General features: G+C 43.9%; 1 protein-coding gene across 1 annotated transcript; it reads left to right on the top strand.

The window, feature by feature from the left end:
- The first annotated feature begins 305 nt into the window (after window positions 1-305).
- ZNF671 (zinc finger protein 671) lies at window positions 306-6,074 on the top strand. The gene is made up of 4 exons (XM_012741389.3): window positions 306-574; window positions 2,571-2,697; window positions 3,193-3,306; window positions 4,181-6,074. Exons 1-4 carry the CDS (start codon window positions 431-433, stop codon window positions 5,305-5,307), a joined length of 1,512 nt encoding a protein of 503 aa, XP_012596843.2. The 5' UTR covers window positions 306-430; the 3' UTR covers window positions 5,308-6,074.
- The last annotated feature ends 12,867 nt before the right edge of the window (window positions 6,075-18,941 follow it).

Here is an 18,941-nt window from a genome sequence, read left to right as displayed (position 1 = left end):
TGGTGTGTCCATTTGGCCTTGGCTTTGAGGAATATCTGAAATGTCTCAATATTTCTGCAATTGGTGCAGACTACACTCCAGATGCAGGCCTTTTAGGAGGAGAAGTCTCGCCAGTCCTCTGAAAGTTGTGTTACTATTTGCCAAAAGACTAAGTGCCTGGCCCTGGCACTTAGTCTTTTCCAAAGAGCCCAGGCCATGAAGCCACTCCTTGGCGGATGGCTCAGTGGGAACTACACTACCCAGAAGGCTACGCGCTGTACCTCCAATGAGGGCCCAGAAGAGAGGCATTTCCGCCTGCAGATGATGCCTGGGCGGGACTTCCGGGTCCTCCTCGGCGGACATCTTGTTGGGTCTTGTGAGGGGTATATGCGGCAGGGCCTAAGGGATGCTGCGTCCTTCCCGGTGAGAGTATCGGGGAAGCGTGGGGAGGATGTTGTCCCTACCGCACAGAGGCGTGTCGGAGGCGAAGCGGAAGCGGAAGTGCCTGCGTCCCCGGCCTAGACGCCCGCCGCCCCCGGTCTCTCCTAGTCTACGGAGTGCAGTGGCTGCGGCGGAGCTCCTGGGCCCGGCGCGGGTGGGTGCTGCGTCCCCCTGGCCCTCAGCCGCCCTTGTCCCCAACTCCGAGTGGCCAGACCCCGAATAAGTGGTCACGTCGCTGCAGCCTTTGTGTCGGGGCAGTGACGCACTCAGGTGGGGTTCCTGTTTCTGACAGCCAGTGTGATTGGGGGAGAGAATCACAGGCTGAGGGAACGGTGCAGGTAAGGTTTCCAGGTGCGAGCGGACTGTAAGCGTTCCAGACACCCGGGGGTCCTTCTTACCGTGTTTCCCTGAAAATAAGACAGGGTCTTATATTTATTTTTACGCAAGAAGACACCCGAGGGCTTATTTTCAGGGGATGTGTTATTTTTTTAAAGTATGGTACAACAACCTACATTGATTCAAATATAGTGAAGTTGGCCAGGCGCGGTGCCTCACGCCTAGCACTCTGGGAGGCCTGGGCCGCCGATTACTCGAGGTCAGGAGTTCGAAACCAGCCTGAGCAAAAGCGAGACCCTGTCTCTACTATAAATAGAAAGAAATTAATTGGCCAACTAATATATAGAGAAAAAATTAGCCAGGCATGGTGGCGCATGCCTGTAGTCCCAGCTACTTGGGAGGCTGAGGCAGGAGGATCGCTTGAGCCCAGGAGATTGAGGTTGCTGTGTGCTAGGCTGATGCCACGGCACTCACTCTAGCCTGGGCAACAAAGCGAGACTGTGTGTCAAAAAAAGACTCAGAGGAAAACAACCATCCACAGATGGTAAAGATTCCACAATAGTCATGGTTACAGATGTAATGGAGATTTGGTTATTTTTGTGATGCATAATTTAGTATATGTAATAATTATTGCTAATGTATATTAAGGCTTACTTCAGAAATTTCACACAGCCTTGGGCAGATATTTATAAAAGCAAATTAATATTTTAAGAAAACTTCATTTTATCACATACTAAATTCCTTCTTAAATTCCCTTTATAAACTTTATTTCAACTTGCACAGACCATCTACCAAACATGCCTAAAACTTTGTTTTTTTTATCCTAGCTTTCTCATTTCCTAAATAACCAGTCATTTAGGACAAAAAAAGCCATACAAGATCCTTTCTTATGAAAAATATATTTTCACCCTTATTGCCTCTTTACATCTCTTTCTGTTACTCACAGGTTACTTTCTATTTTGTTTTTAATGAAATATTTGATGTAAGCCAATTAGAGCTATTTTACTTTTTTTTTTTTTGAGACAGAGTCTCGCTTTGTTGCCCAGGCTAGAGTGAGTGCCGTGGCGTCAGCCTAGCTCACAGCAACCTCAACCTTAAACTCCTGGGTTCAAGCAATCCTGCTGCCTCAGCCTCCCGAGTAGCTGGGACTACAGGCATGCACCACCATGCCTGGCTAATTTTTTAAATATATATTAGTTGGTGAATTAATTTGTTTCTATTTATGGTAGAGATGGGATCTCACTCTTGCTCAGGCTGGTTTCCAAACTCCTGACCTCCAGCAATCTGCCTGCCTCAGCCTCCCAGAGTGCTAGGATTACAGGCGTGAGCCACCGCGCCCGGCTTGGCAAGCACTTTCTCAATGCTATGTGTAGAGTGATATTTCAGGAGTCAAGGGAGATGTCAGTGGGATGGTCCAGAAGGGTGGCAGTGGAAAGCTGGAAATATGAGGGAGGCATGATCCAAAGTGTAACGTGCATGAGAGGAAAAAGTGTGATCTGATGATCCCAGGGTCCTTTTTGGGTGGGGCTTAAGAGAGAATAGTGAACTCAGGTTCATATTGGGATTCATGATCTGGGGTACCCCAGAGGAATTGCTGGCTCAGAGTATAAATGGCATTTACCGCTCATCCTGCCTGTTGTTGCTGTGGGCTGACACAGTGATTGCTGCAGTGATCAGGAGAGAGCGAGGAGGGCCAGTGGTACCAGTGCCTGGTAACTCTAACTTGGGGACATAGGAGGTGGATGAGCAGCAAGTTGTGGGTAGATAGAGTAAGGACCACTGGTCAAGAGACTTCATGGACCTTGTTTTTGCAGGGCTGTGTGATCTTTGAGGATGTGTTTGTGTACTTTTCCCGGGAAGAATGGGAGCTTCTCGACAATGCTCAGAGACTCCTATACCATGATGTGTTGCTGGAGAACTTTGCACTTTTAGCCTCACTCGGTAAGGTCCTCATAACGACCTGTCTTTATCCTTTTCCTCAGGGACTACTCTGTCCTTCTTGTGGTCACATCACAAGCACTGCTGCCTTCACCAGTTTGCTGGGGTGGGTGCCATGGATGTCAGGGCTAAGCTGTATGGAGTGTCCTCACTTTGGGCTGAGTAGCCCTGAAGCCATACAGCTGAGAGTTTGGGGTCACAAGACTTGTGGTTTGTCCAGTGGATCTCATCAGATTTGGTTACTTTCTGGGCTGGTGAATCTGTCCAAAATTGTGGTGCCTCTGTGCCCAAGATTCTGCCTTTCTCCGGCTGACATTTTTTGGGACCTGGATGCCAGAGGCACTCACATAATTACTACTTATGGGCCTTTTGGGATATTCCTGCAAAACTTGTCTTTGAGGTTCTTTTTGTGATAATTATTTTTCTTATCTGTGGTTCATCATGGGTGGGTTGCTTGGGGCCAGTGCTGGCTGCTCACCTATCCTGGTTTACCCTTAGGAATTGCATCTTCCAGGTCACATGTAGTCATACAACTGGAGCCAGGAGAAGAGCCGGACCAGGTAGATGTGACTCCAGCCACAAAAAGAGAGGCCCAGATGGGAGCTGGACCTGGTGAGTGAACATCAGGGGATGGCACGATATCACTTCAGGGTTCACAAACGGCAGCCTTAACTGTGCACACCAGCGTTTGTTTGCAAGGCCAGTGGCCATACAACAATTTTTTTTTTTTTTTGAAACAGAGTCTCGCTTTGTTGCCCAGGCTAGAGTGAGTGCCGTGGCGTCAGCCTAGCTCACAGCAAACTCCTGGGCTCAAGCAATCCTGCTGCCTCAGCCTCCCCAGTAGCTGGGACTATTGGCATGCGCCACCATACCCGGCTAATTTTTTTCTATATATATTAGTTGGCCAATTAATTTCTTTCTATTTATAGTAGAGACAGGGTTTCGCTCTTGCTCAGGCTGGTTTCGAACTCCTGACCTCAAGCAATCTGCCCGCCTCGGCCTCCCAGAGAGCTAGGATTACAAGCATGAGCCACCGCGCCCGGCCACCATACAACATTTTGACCTCTCTGGCGTCTCTCATACCTGTTCCTTCAACTACTCTGTATTTTTCAGCAGTGTTGACCTACATTTAAGTTCATGTAATGTGCACATATCTTTAGCCTTTGTACACCAACCACTCACTTGTAAATGGATTTTCCAGGGCCTGGAAGTGTTTTACATAGTACTCATTTGTCACCAACAGCCAAGGTACTCCTGGAAACCATTTGCTGTGTTCTACCCTCATATCTTTGCCCTTCATTTTGCCTTTGTGTAATGTTCAGAGGCCCAGTGCCTTACAATGGTCTCTTCCTGAACCTGATCACCTGATCATGCCCTTCATCCTGAAAATAGTCTCATTCCTGGGTGTGTCCAACACACATTAACATGGGGCTGCCTCCTCCCACCAAAGTCAGCATGCATTTCATTAGCATTTGTGTGCTTTCAGATTGTTGGCATGGAGCTGAAGATGAGGAGGCACCTTCTGAGCAGAGTGTTTCTGTGGAACGAGTGCTGCAGACCATGACACCCATGGCAGAGCTGAAGACCCACCCATGTGACATGTGTAGTCTTTCATTGAAAGATACTTTACACCTGGCTGAATACCAGAGGGAAAAATTCAGGCAGAAACCATGCACCTGTGGGGCATGTGGGAAGCAATTCTGGTTCAGTACAAACTTTGACCAGCACCAGAAGCCCAGTGGAGAGAAGCCCTTCAGAAGGGATGAGGGTAGGGACTCTTTGAACAGCTGCAGAGTCTGTGTGCCAGAGAAGATCCACACATGTGGGGAAGGTGGCGTGAACTTTTCAACCACCTCTGGTCTTCAGCACCAGACCCCTCCCAGCAGGGTGAAGCCCCATAAGAGCACCAAGCTTGAGGGGGCCTTTCCCACAGGACAGAGGTATCACAAGTGTGCCAATTGTGGGAAAGCCTTCACCCGCAAAGACACACTTGTGCGGCATCAGAGAATCCACACTGGAGAAAGGCCTTATGAATGTAGTGAATGTGGGAAATTCTTTAGCCAAAGCTATGACCTCTTCAAACACCAGACAGTTCACACTGGAGAAAGGCCTTATGAGTGCAGCGAATGTGGGAAATTATTTAGCAGTAAGTCTAGTCTCATTCGACACCAGGAAGTTCACACAGGAGCCAGGCCTTATGTATGCAGTGAATGTGGGAAGGAGTTTAGTCGTAAACACACACTTGTTCTGCATCAGCGAACTCACACTGGAGAAAAGCCTTATAAGTGCAGTGAATGTGGGAAGGCCTTTAGCCAAAGTTACCACCTTAATGTACATTGGAGAATTCACAGCAGTGATTACAAGTGTAGCAGATGTGGAAAAGCCTTTAGTTGCATCTCTAAACTCATTCAGCATCAGAAAGTTCACTCTGGAGAAAAGCCCTATGATTGCAGCAAGTGTGGGAAAGCCTTCACCCAAAGGCCAAACCTTATCAGGCACTGGAAAGTCCACACTGGAGAAAGGCTGTATGTATGCAGTGAGTGTGGTAGAGAGTTCATCCGGAAACAGACACTGGTTCTGCACCAGAGGATTCATGCTGGAGAAAAGCCTTAAGGGTTTGGTGAATGTGGGAAACCCTTTGGCCAACACCCCAAACTTAGGGTACCTTGGAGAACTAACAGTGATTATGATGACAGCATATGCAAGAAAGCCTTTTACCAAAGGCTGAACCTTACCTGTCATTAGAAATTTCTCTCTGGACAGAGTCCTTAGCAGGACAGGGAATGTACTGTCTCTTTGTTCAGCCTAACAGCTCACACCAGAGCAAAACTCTGAGAGTAGCTGTTGTAAAAGAACCATCAGTCAGAAGTGGAACTTCCTATGTAGGGACATCCACCTGGGGAGATACCTTGTGATTGGCAAGTATGTGAGGTGCTTTCAGGAGGCAGGTTGCACTTTCTAAACAGCGAAAGGCCTTTGCCAGGGCAGGAGCCATTCATTACCATCATCTGGCAGAGTGGTACAGTGTGTGTCCCTCCAGCATACTTTTTTTTTTTTTTTTCTTTTTAAATATATCTATTGTGATGAAAGCTCCAGCATACTTATTACAGGCAGACCTGTGTTCTCGCCCCAGTTCCTAGGAGTCATGAGTGGTCTCACAGGATCAGAGGTCCTCATTTTCTCTCTTTTGATGTAATTGGCATGGAAATAATCAATTTTGTTCCAGAGAACACAGGAAGGGTTCTGCAGGTACCTTCATGGATTTTTTGGTCTTATGTGATACTCATGATGTACCCAATCTCTAAGCCACCCAGCCCTGGAACTGCCTATTTCACATTGCTCATGTTTATGTGATAATAAAGGCCTATTATTTAAGCCAATTTTAGTCTTGGGAGTTCTGTTTATTGTGTGGATTGTATTGAGGAAATAGTTGTGTTCTGCCAGCATGAAAGGGCCAACAGATATTGTGGGAGTCCCCACTTTTCTGTGCTTCAGAGAAGACAATATGATGGCAGAAAATAGCTCTGACTCCAGTTTTGATGTAATTTGCATTGCTGCCCAAGACCTTCTAAGGAAGACTGCAGGGCTTTCTGAGACAAATCCTGTGGCCTGGATGCCGTTTGTAATTGTTGGTTTGGAGGTAACCATGAGGAGAGGGCAGTTGTGACAACCTCTAGAGCAGTGATCTCCAAACTCTTTGGCACCAGGGACAGGTTTCATGAAAGACAACTTTTCCACAGATTGGGGAAGTGGGACTAGAGTGCCATGGGGTGGGGGTTGGGGTGTGGAGCTCAGGCAATGATGTATGATCCATTTCAATACCGGGCCATGAACCAATACCAGGCTGTGGCCTGGTGATTGAGGACCGCAGCTCTAGAGCATCTGGGAGCAGCATCAGATTGGTCCCTAATTCCCATCCAATGATGCATATTCCCAAGCACTTAAGGGGAAGTTGGCTCCTGGTAACTGCCAAGCAGCCTGAGTTCAAGAATCCAGTAGGCAGATGTCATTGTCTGGAAGACCTCCAGGAGCCAGGTGGGAACTATAAGTGGTACAGAAACACTGGTTGTTACTTACATGAAGCTGGGGAGACTGTAGCATCCTAGAAGGGGTATGCCATTTCTTTCTTTCTTTCTTTCTTTCTTTCTTTCTTTCTTTCTTTCTTTCTTTCTTTCTTTCTTTCTTTCTTTCTTTCTTTCTTTCTTTCTTTTTTGAGACAGTGTCTTACTATGTTGCTCAGGCTAGAGTGTGTCGGGGCGTCAGCCTAGCTCACAGCAACCTCAAACTCCTGGGCTCAAGCAGTCCTTCTGTTTCAGCCTCCCGAGTAGCTGGGACTGCAGACATGCGCCACCATGCCCGGCTAATTTTTTCTCTATATATATTTTTTAGTTGGCCAATTAATTTCTTTCTAATTTTAGTAGAGTCTGAGTCTTGCTCTTGCTCAGGCTGGTTTTGAACTCCTGACCTTGAGCGATCCACCTGCCTTGGCCTCCCTGAGTGCTAGGATTACAGGTGTGAGCCACCACGCCCGGCCAGGGTATGCCATTTCTAAAGGTACATGCTCAGTTGTTCCTGTACTGTGGCAGTACAGAATGAGAGTCTACAGAAAGTCTGAGCACTACAGAGCTATGTCCCTCCTGTGATCAGCATCACTCACAGGAAAAATCTAAACACTCAATATTGTTACTGCACAGGCAAGGAAAGAGTGAGAGAAAGGAGATATCTAGTATTACAGGGATGTGGCTTTGCAACTTACCCAGTGTTCCTGGTGAATCATGTGGAAATGGCTTTCATTGGTTGCCACTTTGTGCTGCCACTGATGCCAGGCTGCAACTCCCAAAATTTGAGGGAAAAGATAATAGAGTGAATATAGGGTTGCCTATAGGATTTAATTTGTCTGTCTTTTCCTAATTTCTTAAGGTGGACTGTCATTTATTTGAGAACTCTCTTCTAATATAGTCATTTAGTCCATAAATGTCCCTGTAAGCACTACCGTAGCAGGATCCCCCACATTTCTATACAGTGTGCATTTATTTCGGGCAAGATAAAATTAGTTTAAGATTGGACTGGAAAATCTTTAGCTTTCTTTCTAGCGATTTTTAGATATCTCATGTTGACACTTCACCAATTTAAGTGAAGTGGGGATTTATTGTGTGCTGTATCACATCCAACAATTCCCATGACAACACAGAGGGCCAGCTTGGTTGCTGATGGTTTCTAATTGGCATAAGTGGTTAGGTAAGAACTCTGGCTTGACTATGTTATCACAAGGGCATAAAATCCCTAGTGGGATCCTCTGACTTGAGGTCTTCTGAAGCTGGGATTCATCACTCAGATATTGGTGGCTGCATCTGGAAGTGAATCTTTTTCTTTCTTTCTTTCTTTCTTTCTTTCTTTCTTTCTTTCTTTCTTTCTTTTTTTTTTTTTTTTTTTTTTTTTTTGTTGTTGTTGAGAAAGAGTCTCACTCTGTTGCCCGGGCTAGGGTGCCATGGCTAGCTCACAGCAACCTCAAACTCCTGTGCTCAAGCAATCCTTCTGCCTCAGCTTCCCGAGTAGCTGGGACTACAGGCATGCACCGCCATGCCTGGCTAATTTATATATATGTATATATATATTTTTTAGTTGGCCAATTAATTTCTTTCTATTTTTAGTAGAGACGGGTCTCGCTCTTGCTCAGGCTGGTTTCCAACTCCTGACCTTGAGCAATCTGCCCAACTCGGCCTCCCAGAGTGCTAGGATTACAGGTGTGAGCCACCGCACCCAGCCTGGAAGTGATTCTTGTCATTGTGTGAATAACAGTCTGGGAACCTGTGCCTGGATGTCTGACCAATATGAACCTGCGTTCTCTTTCTCTTGCTGCACCATATCCTTTGTCTTTAAGAAAACCTCACATGCATATACTCTGTGGAGTCTTATGAGTATTTTCAATTGCATTTGTGACATTTTTTTCAGTTGGTGATGAAGATGGGATATTTGATAAGACCACTGAACCTAATTTAAATAATAATGGCTAAGGAGTTATTAGGCAGAAAGATGGCAGAAGGTGGCAAAGAATAATTTTTGTTAACAGGTTGGCTTCTGGGCTATATGTTTGGGTTGAGACTGCACAAAGTGATATGATGCCCTCACAAACAGGAGGAGGAATGTAAGTGGGACCTGGAGTCTGTAGATCGGGTGGGTGGTGGGGGAATAGATAAATGGATTGCAGAAGAAATTCAAACTGAGGAGAAGTCAGTCAAGAATATGGTAACTTGGCTGTTTCCTCCACCCCCATTCTAGTAAAAGTAAGGCATCAGAGAAGCAGCTAGAGGCTCCCAGAGCTGCAGATTAGCTTGTGATTGACTGTACTACTGTGTCTTTACCTAACTTCATCCCTCCAACCCACCTGATTGATGTCATAATAAAAAAGGAAAACAACATGATATGAGGCATGATGTTCTGGATTCTTTGTTGAGCTGTTCTGAGTGGGAGTTAATGCTGGGGAGAACGGTAAGGATTATTCTGAAGAAAGGTAACTATTAATATAAAAAAGAGATGGGGCCGGGCGCGGTGGCTCACGCCTGTAATCCTAGCACTCTGGGAGGCCGAGGCAGGCGGATTGCTCGAGGTCAGGAGTTCAAAACCAGCCTGAGCAAGACCCCGTCTCTACCAAAATATAGAAAGAAATTAATTGGCTAACTAAAAATATATATACAAAAAAAATTAGCCGGGCATGGTGGCGCATGCCTGTAGTCCCAGCTACTGGGGAGGCTGAGGCAGTAGGATCGCTGAGCCCAGGAGTTTGAGGTTGCTGTGAGCTAGGCTGACGCCATGGCACTCACTCTAGCCTGGGCAACAAAGTGAGACTCTGTCTCAAAAAAAAAAAAAAAAAAAGAAGAGATGGAAGAATCCTCAGAACAACTGAATTGGATAAAACTGTCTCAAGTGGTTGACTAAAAATGACATTGTAGGCCAGGTGTTGGGGACTGACATTATACTTTCCTGGCTTAAGAATTAAATTTAGGCCGGGCGCGGTGGCTCACGCCTGTAATCCTAGCATTCTGGGAGGCCGAGGCGGGCGGATTGCTCAAGGTCAGGAGTTCAAAACCAGCCTGAGCGAGAACCCGTCTCTACCATAAAAAAATAGAAAGAAATTAATTGGCCAACTAATATATATAATATAAAAATCAGCCGGGCATGGTGGCTCGTGCCTGTAGTCCCAGCTACTCGGGAGGCTGAGGCAGGAGGATCGCTTGAGCCCAGGAGTTTGAGGTTGCTGTGAGCTAGGATGACGCCACGGCACTCACTCTAGCCTGGGCAAGAAAGCGAGACTCTGTCTCAAAAAAAAAAAACAAGAATTAAATTTAGTAGTGAGTAATGTACGTGCTCTGGCCAGAGCATTTGAGAGTAATGTGTTCTGGACAGGGTCCCTGTGACAAATGAGGTTGCTGCCTAGAGGGATAATAAAGGATCTGAGTTTCTGCACTAAGGCAAGAACTGCCCAGCCCCACGGCAGTGGCGGGTCTGGAGGCCACACGATAAACACATTGTTCCTGTGATTACTGCTTAGCCCCATAAGATGGCTGGTTAGTCAATGACGGGTAAGACCCCTCCATGGAGGGGCAACCTAAGCCATGCACAGCTGCAGGGGATCAGTCTAAGAGAACTGGGGATGAAAATGCCCCCTGTAGCTGCCTTGCCCATCCTTGCTAATCTCGGTCTGTGATCTATGCCTGGTGCCTAGAGCAACCACCTGGAAACCTTGAGTCAGGGGACATCTGTGTCCTTAAGGCTAAGTGTTCCAGAATTTATGGCCATTGCTGCAATGCCTGGGTGGTTACATATAAGGAACTAACTTTAATTTTTTAGAGCATAAAAATAAAACTGACCTGGTGTATTAACACTCGAGTCATGATGGTCTTTATGTGTGTCCGCATCTTTCTCATGTTCTGTGTTCATCCTCCGTCCTGTAAATGGGCCATGGCACCAGGCTAGGTGCCTCATGCCTGTAATCCTAGCACTTTGGGAGGCTGAAGCAGGAGAATTGCTGGAATCTAGGCATTCAAGATCAGCCTGAGCAAGAGTGAGATCATGTCTCTACAAAAAATAGAAAAATTAGTCAGGTGTGATGGCACATGCCTGTAGTCCCAGCCACTCTTGAGGCTGAGGCAGGAGGATCACTTGAGCCTAGAAGTTTGAGATTTCTGTGAGCTATGATGATGTCACTGCACTCTAACGGGGGCAACAGACTGAGATTCTGTCTAAAAAAGAAAAAGATATTATAAAGTAGAGGGAGATGGAAAGACTACTAAAATTTTGATGGATTACTGTAAGAAATAGGTGGTATATTCAAAGAACTGAGACTAATTCTCTCAATTCATTCTAGTCTTGATAATTTTTAAAAATGTGGAAATTATATTTAGAAAAGACACCTATAATCTCTTCAGAGGCTGTTGTTAGGATAACAAGGCAGGGAAATGGAGAGTATTATGATTGAGTGATGGGGCAGGTCAGGATCTCATGACCTCCGGCTGGGACCCCAAGTTCATTTTTAATAGTAAGAATAAAATTGCCTGGAAGCAGTGAGAAAACATCAGTATAATTCATAGGCCCTGAGGATCAATGCTATTATTAATATAATTTACGGCCGGGCGCGGTGGCTCACGCCTGTAATCCTAGCTCTCTGGGAGGCCGAGGCGGGCGGATTGCTCGAGGTCAGGAGTTCGAAACCAGCCTGAGCAAGAGCGAGACCCCGTCTCTACTATAAATAGAAAGAAATTAATTGGCCAACTAATATATATACAAAAAATTAACCGGGCATGGTGGCGCATGCCTGTAGTCCCAGCTACTTGGGAGGCTGAGGCAGGAGGATTGCTTGAGCCAGGAGTTTGAGGTTGCTGTGAGCTAGGCTGACGCCACGGCACTCACTCTAGCCTGGGCAACAAAGCGAGACTCTGTCTCAAAAAAAAAAAATATATATATATATATATATATATAATTTACATAGCTAATATAAACTTAAAGTGCAATATAATTTCACAAGTATGGTGATACAAATAAAGAAAGCTTGCAGGTGAAAAAACATGATCTACAGAGGAATTTAAGGACAGAAATTATGTACAGTTATTGTCTCATCCTTACCATAATCCATTATTGGAATGAATATGATGTGTAAATATATTAGTCCTGTTTTTAATTTAGCATGCTAGATGAGAACCTTCAGAATTAACTAAGCTCACTCAAGTGGTTAATTTATAACAACACAGGATACCTGAGAGGAGTAAATAAATGTTGGCTTTGAAATGAGGATTTTTTAGATGCAAATGTATTATTACTGAAAATTCCCTATTTAATAGTTCAGGATGGTCTGAAAGAAAAGCTGATGGATCTGATCTGCGAGGTTAACTATAGATTATGGATGACTCAATAAATTGGTGCCCCCCATATTATCAGTTGTTCCTGATATGGTATCAACAATTAAAACTGCTCTACGAGCTCAGAGAGATCAGTATGCTTTGCTAGATGTAGCTCATACTTTCTTTCCCATTAGGAAGCCAAAGCCAATTGCATTTGTTAGAGAGAGGCCCCAAGATGCATATACTGTGCCTTCACAAGAACATTTAAATTTTCTGGCTGACACTTGACCCTGGATTTAAAGCTCTTTCTGTGACAACACTTGGGTATATGGGTAAGGGCCACATTTGGAGGGGAAAGTGGAGAAAATAACTATTATAATTTTGACTTATTTTGTAATGATCACAGACTCAAAATTGCTATTTAGTGTAATACTGGTATATTTCGTAAGATTAATTTGGTAGATTCCAACAAAACCTATGGAAATATTGCTATAGATTATAAAATATATTGACAAATTGAATTAAAACCTTCACAAGATATTCTGCCCATGGAAGATATTTGGCAAGAAGAGGAACAAGAAGTAATTTTTTTTTTTTTTTTGAGACACAGTCTCACTCTCTTGCCTGGGCTAGAGTGCTGTGGCATCAGCCTCACTCACAGCAACCTCAAACTCCTGGGCTCAAGCAATCCTCCTGCCTCAGCCTCCCGAGTAGCTGGGACTACAGGCATGCGCCACCATGCCCAGCTAATTTTTTCTATATACTTTTAGTTGGCCAATTAATTTCTTTCTATTTTTTAGTAGAGATGTGGTCTTGTTCTTGCTAAGGCTGTTTTCAAACTCCTGACCTTGAGCGATTCCAGAGTGGCCTTGGACTCCCAGACTGCTAGGATTACAGGTGTGAGCCACCATGCCCAGCCTGTAATTTTGAATTGAATGAATCTATTGATACCTTTTTTAAAGTTTAAATCTTGGTAATGGAAGGAGGTAAAATGTTGCCAGTCGTGTGTATGATTACAAATACCTTTGTGCTGGACTATTGTGTTATCTGAAATTCTTTAAAGCAGTATCCACAGTTGTTATAATGCATACATACTTGATATTTTGGCAGCTGTTCTTTTGCTTGTTCTATAAATAGTGCAAATTGTGTAGGAGGAGATTGAGAAGGAGTGATTTATAATTAAAAGCACTTGACCAACAGAGGAAGCACTATGAAGGACAGAAGCTATTTTATAGCTAGAATAGGGCAATTTAATACTTATTTCAGAACATCTGGATCTCTAGTTTTACTCTTGGCAAAGATACAGACAATGGGAGTTACAATGTGCTATTTAAAGTCAGAAATCCTCCCATGGTTGGTGTCTTTGCTGATGGTTTTCACCTAGCATAAATGGTTAGATGGGCTGGCTTTGGTCATGCAGCCAGAGGGGTGTAAAAGTCCCTGCTTGAAACTTCCATCTTGAAGTCAGCTCCATCACACATATCTTATGGGTTCAATCCACAGATGGAGCTTGTCATCTGTGAATAAAGATCCTAAGCGTCTTGTACCTAGATGTCTCTCTGAGCCCTCATGCTGGCCTGCCCTCTCTTTTTCTGTCTGTACTGTATGTTTTATATTTTAAATAATAGCCTCATGGGAGAGTGCTCTTGGGGTCTCCTGAGACGTTTCGTGGATCTGAATGTGTGAGATCTTTGCAGAGCCTCCTGGAAACGAGGCTGGTTCCAGGGCTGGGGTAGGAAAGGCACAACGTGAGCCTAAACATATTTTTGCATTAGAAAGTAAGTAAATTGGCCAGGCGCGGTGGCTCACGCCTGTAATCCTAGCACCTTGGGAGGCCGAGGCAGGCGGATTGCTCGAGGTCAGGAGTTCGAAACCAGCCTGAGCAAGAGCGAGACCCCGTCTCTACTATAAATAGAAAGAAATTAATTGGTCAACTAATATATGTAGAAAAAATTAGCCGGGCATGGTGGCGCATGCCTGTAGTCCAGCTACTTGGGAGGCTGAGGCAGGAGGATTGCTTGAGCCCAGGAGTTTGAGGTTGCTGTGAGCTAGGCTGACGCCACGGCACTCACTCTAGCCTGGGCAACAAAGTGAGACTCTGTCTCAAAAAAATGAAAGAAAGAAAGAAAGAAAGAGAGAGAGAGAGAGAGAGAGAGAGAGAGAGAGAGAGAGAGAGAGAGAGAGAGAGAGAGAAAGAAAGAAAGAAAGAAAGAAAGAAAGAAAGAAAGAAAGAAAGAAAAAAGAAAGAAAATTGTCAACAATATTGACACCAAAGAAAATAGGCTACAGCTTTAAGGAATCCCCACTGTCCAAATCTGGGAGAATTTGAACACCAAAATAAATGTTGATAATCATTGATTATAACCCAGTTAATAGATTAAAAATGAAATAGCCTAATTTCTTTCTCTGGAAATGATATAATAATAGAATGTCCAGATATTTTTTCATGCCAGAACTAGAAAATCAAGTAAAATAATAATATATAACACAGTTCAGTAAGTCCCCAAGACCACCCTCGGGTTCAGCGCTTCATTAGAAGGACATAAAGAGCTCAGCCAAGCTCTTATACTCACAATTACAGTTATTACACCAAAAGATGCAGTTTCAAATCAGCAATGAGAAAAGGCCCCTAGGGCACGGTCCAGAGGTGACCAGGCACAGAGCCAGTTTTCCTCTTCAATGGAGTCATGCAGACAGCACTTATTTGCCCCAGCAACTGTGACAATCCACGTGGAGTGTTGCCAGAGAGGGAAGCTGACGTGAGCCCTGCTGTCCAGAGTTTTTATTAAGAATAGTCATGTAGACATGTCTGATCACCTATGTAGTTGACCTTAGTATCCAGCCATTCTAGAGGTATAGCTGATATCTGTGGCCAAAGACACCATCCACGTGATTGGTTATTGGGTCCAGTAGCTCAACACATGGTTCCAAAATCATCCATGCGGTGCTTGGGAATAGAATGAGTACCTCCCCTGTTATGACATTCCTACACAGTTCTTTTCCATTCTATTAGAGAACACTTCTGGGCACTGCCTTACTTAGTAGTGTGTTTCTCTAACATCACCCAAGACATTCTGGGTTTCAGGATAATTTTATGTCTTTCAGTGACAGGGACATTCTCAATTAAATCACAGTAGCCACTGAGTATCTCAAATGGAAAATTTCTGGATGGCGTTTGCATGTTTTTGCCATAACCCCCGTCTGGGCTTCCCAGTGGGCTGTTGCACAGAGAATGCACTAGCGCTCCAGCCTCTGACGCACCATTGATTAGAGTGGCAACCTCATTTTCTACACGAGCTGTCGACACGGTTTTATATTAACAAGATGTGTAGGCTCATGCCATCTTATCGGTTCTTATTTTGCATTTCTAATTAATATTGGCTGAAGGGCAAACATACATGCTTTCTGTTTTACAATACCAGGTAAAGGAAGGTAGCAGCAGTCATTTTGCCAAGTGGATATTCAGTTATCCCAGCACCAATTGCTGTAAAACTTTTTTTTACTCTTGAATTTCAGTGTCATCTTTTTCACAAATCAAATGCTTGTTTAGGTGTTAATCTGTACAGGGACACTATACTGTTATTTTGCTACATTTGTCCATCTTTGTGCCAATATCACAATGTCTTAATTTCTGCAGTCTTATGAATTGATTGGATTGGATTGCGTCAAGCCTCCTAATTTTTTCTTGAGAATTGTCTTTAATATTTTTAGCCATTTGATGCCCTTATTTTAGAATCAGTTTGTCAATTACCTCTCTTTCTCTCCTCTAACACACACACACACACACACACACACACACACACACACACACACACACACACACAATGTGCTGGATTTTCCATGGGATTGCATTGAATTTATAAAGCCACTTGGGGAGAATTGACATTTATATAATATAGTCTTTCAAACCAAGAATATGGCCTAGCCATATGTCTTTATTTTTCTTTAACGTTTTGTAGTTAGAGTCCTTGCACATACATCTTTCATTAGATTTGTTCTTAGCTATTTGGTGTATAATGCTACTACAAGTGGTAACAATTTTTTTAGTTCAATATTTACCTGCTTTTGATAGATTTTGTAGAATTCAGTTGATTTTTGTATACTGGGGCTTATTAAATTCACCTAGTCTAATATTTACAGAACATTTGGTTTTTATTTTCCCTGCAAACACAACCATAAATGACATTTTATATATTCTATTATTTCACTGTTTAGAAACCAGTCATTCAACAATGAATACAGGTGATACAGTAGGGTTGGGGGTTTAAAAAAAAAAAAAATGAATACAGGTGATAGTTGAAACCCACGCCTTAATCTTAAGAAGAAAACTTTTAAATTAAGAACAGTTTAAGGCCAGGCACAGTGGCTCACCCCATAGTCCTAGCACTCTGGGAGGCCGAGGCGGGTGGATTGCTCGAGGTCAGGAGTTCGAGACCAGCCTGAGCAAGAGCGAGACCCTGTCTCTACTATAAACAGAAAGAAATTAATTGGCCAACTAAAAATATATATAGAAAAAAGTAGCCAGGCATGGTGGCACATGCCTGTAGTCCCAGCTACTTGGGAGGCTGAGGCAGGAGGATTGCTTGAGCCCAGGAGTTTGAGGTTGCTGTGAGCTAGGCTGATGCCACGGCACTGACTCTAGCCTGGGCAACAAAGCAAGACTCTGTCTCAAAAAAAAAAAAAATTATAAAATGTTTTTTATTGTTTATTAAAAGAGTACTATATGCATTTATAAAATAAAATGCCAAGAAGTCTCAGATAATTCAACCTGGAGAAACAAAATGTTTGCAATATAGTATACTTTTAGAATTCAGTGCCCACAAGGATGCATTCCTCTGTGTATGTATGTTTATATTGTTAAATTTAATAAACAGGAGGTTGGCTGGATGTGGTGGCTCACACCTGCAATCCCTGTACTTTGGGAGGCCAGGGCAGGAGGATTGCTGGAGGCCAGGATTTGGAGACCAGCCTGAGCAATATAGTGAGACCCCATCTCTACAAACAAAAACAACAACAAGAAAAAAGAAAAAAAAAACCAAAGGGAAAAAAAAAAGACTGAACCATAACATAGGGGTAAAACAAGCAGCCAAGTTTCAGCAAATCACAAACCCCCAGGTTTCATTCAATCACAGGCAACCAATTCATCATACCAAGTCCAAGTAAGACAGATACCTAGCTGTAGCCAACCAATTTGTTTACTTTGCCTCTATGTCCATCTATAAAAACTTGCTGTTCACACTTCTGGAGGAGCTCTCTCAACCTGCATTGGCTCAGAGTAATGCCCAATTCATGAATCATTCTTTGCTCAATGAAACTGCTAAATTTAATTATTTTAAAGCTTTTCTTTTTAATAATATGCCCAAATATGTTCCTGTACAAATCGATATTCTTAGTAAAAATAAAGTGATATGTTGTATACAGATTTTCACTTTACTTTTCTCACTTGCTAATATATATCTGACAAGGTAACACTGTTTTCTCATTTTACACCTGATATCTCTCTATTTCCACACTTAGACATAAAGCTGGCTCTTTTTAAACAACTGCTTTGTATTTCATTGTCTGCATGTTTCATGCAGACAAACTGTAGGGGAGGAGCCAGGCCTAAAATAATGATTTTCCCAGATCCCCAAAGATCCCATTTCCAAGGTCACTGAAAACTCCATGGCAGTACCTGGGGGCATCTTGTACCTATCCTGCCACTCTCAGGGGTCTGTTGGACCAAGAACCAGGACCAGATAGTGCCAGTATGTGGGCCTGGAGGCTGGGGAATCTGTGCCAAGGGTTGGGAGTCAGCTACAGTGCCTGCCATGAGGTCGAGGACATACCTCATCATCCCAGCTATGTCCTGCCCTGCCAGCTGGTCCACCTCATGTATCTAGGTTTATGAAGGTCATGTTGAATTAGGCATTCCTCTTTGTTCTCCATCCTCTTTCTTTTCTTTTCTTTTCTTTTTTTTTTTTTGAGACAGAATCTCACTTTGTTGCCCAGGCTAAGGTGAGTGCAGTGGCGTCAGCCTAGTTCACAGCAACCTCAAACTCCTTGGCTCAAGCGATCCTTCTGCCTCAGCCTCCCGAGTAGCTGGGACTACAGGCGTGCGCCACCGTGCCCGGCTAATTTTTTCTATATATTTTTAGTTGGCCAATTTTTATTTTCTTCCTGAAGTAAAGAAGCAGGGATTTAGTTGGCCAATCAATTTTTTCTATTTTTAGTAGAGACGGGGTCTCACTCTTGCTCAGGCGTGAGCCACCGCACCCGGCCTTATAATGTTTTTCTTTTTATTTTTTCTCCCCTCCATCTTCCATATAATTTTTTTTTGTATTAGGAAAACAAATATGTACTAATCCACTTTAAATGCAGATTTATACAAAATTCCTGTTAATCTCAAGAAATGCAGTCACCTAGTTCCACAGGTATCACATCAGAAGGATGGAAATTTCTTGAATGTTTATCAAAAATCATCTGGAAACTTGTTACAACATCGATTCTTGGGCTTGATCCAGAGTGTCTGGTTCAGTAGGCTTGGGTTCAGGACTAAGAATATGCATTTCCCATGAGTTCCCAGGTAACACAAGCATTGGTTTTTATAGTCCTCAAGCTTTTTAAACAGGTGGCGAAAAGAAGAGACACAGAAAGAGAAAGAGTAGGGGGGCCAAACCACGTGGCTTTATTATACACTCGTGGACGAGGTTCTGGGGCCCCAAGAGCGGGGGCCCCAGAAGTCGCCGCAGTTTGAAGGGGCTGAGGCCTTTTATACCCTTTGGGCGGGGCTAGGGACTTGTGGCGAGAAGAGCTGGGATTCTCTATTGTGACCTTGGAAGGTCATTGAGAAATAGGAGGGGCTGGAGGTATTGTGGAATCCAGGAGCGAATCCAGGTGGAGATCTGGGTGTGGTTCCTCTCAGTGGGGCCT

This window comes from Microcebus murinus, chromosome 16 (assembly GCF_040939455.1).
Source record: "Microcebus murinus isolate Inina chromosome 16, M.murinus_Inina_mat1.0, whole genome shotgun sequence".
In the NCBI taxonomy this organism is placed as follows: domain Eukaryota; kingdom Metazoa; phylum Chordata; class Mammalia; order Primates; family Cheirogaleidae; genus Microcebus; species Microcebus murinus.
The sequence above is the reverse complement of the archived record's forward strand: the minus strand, read 5'-3'. Positions and strand labels throughout refer to the sequence as shown.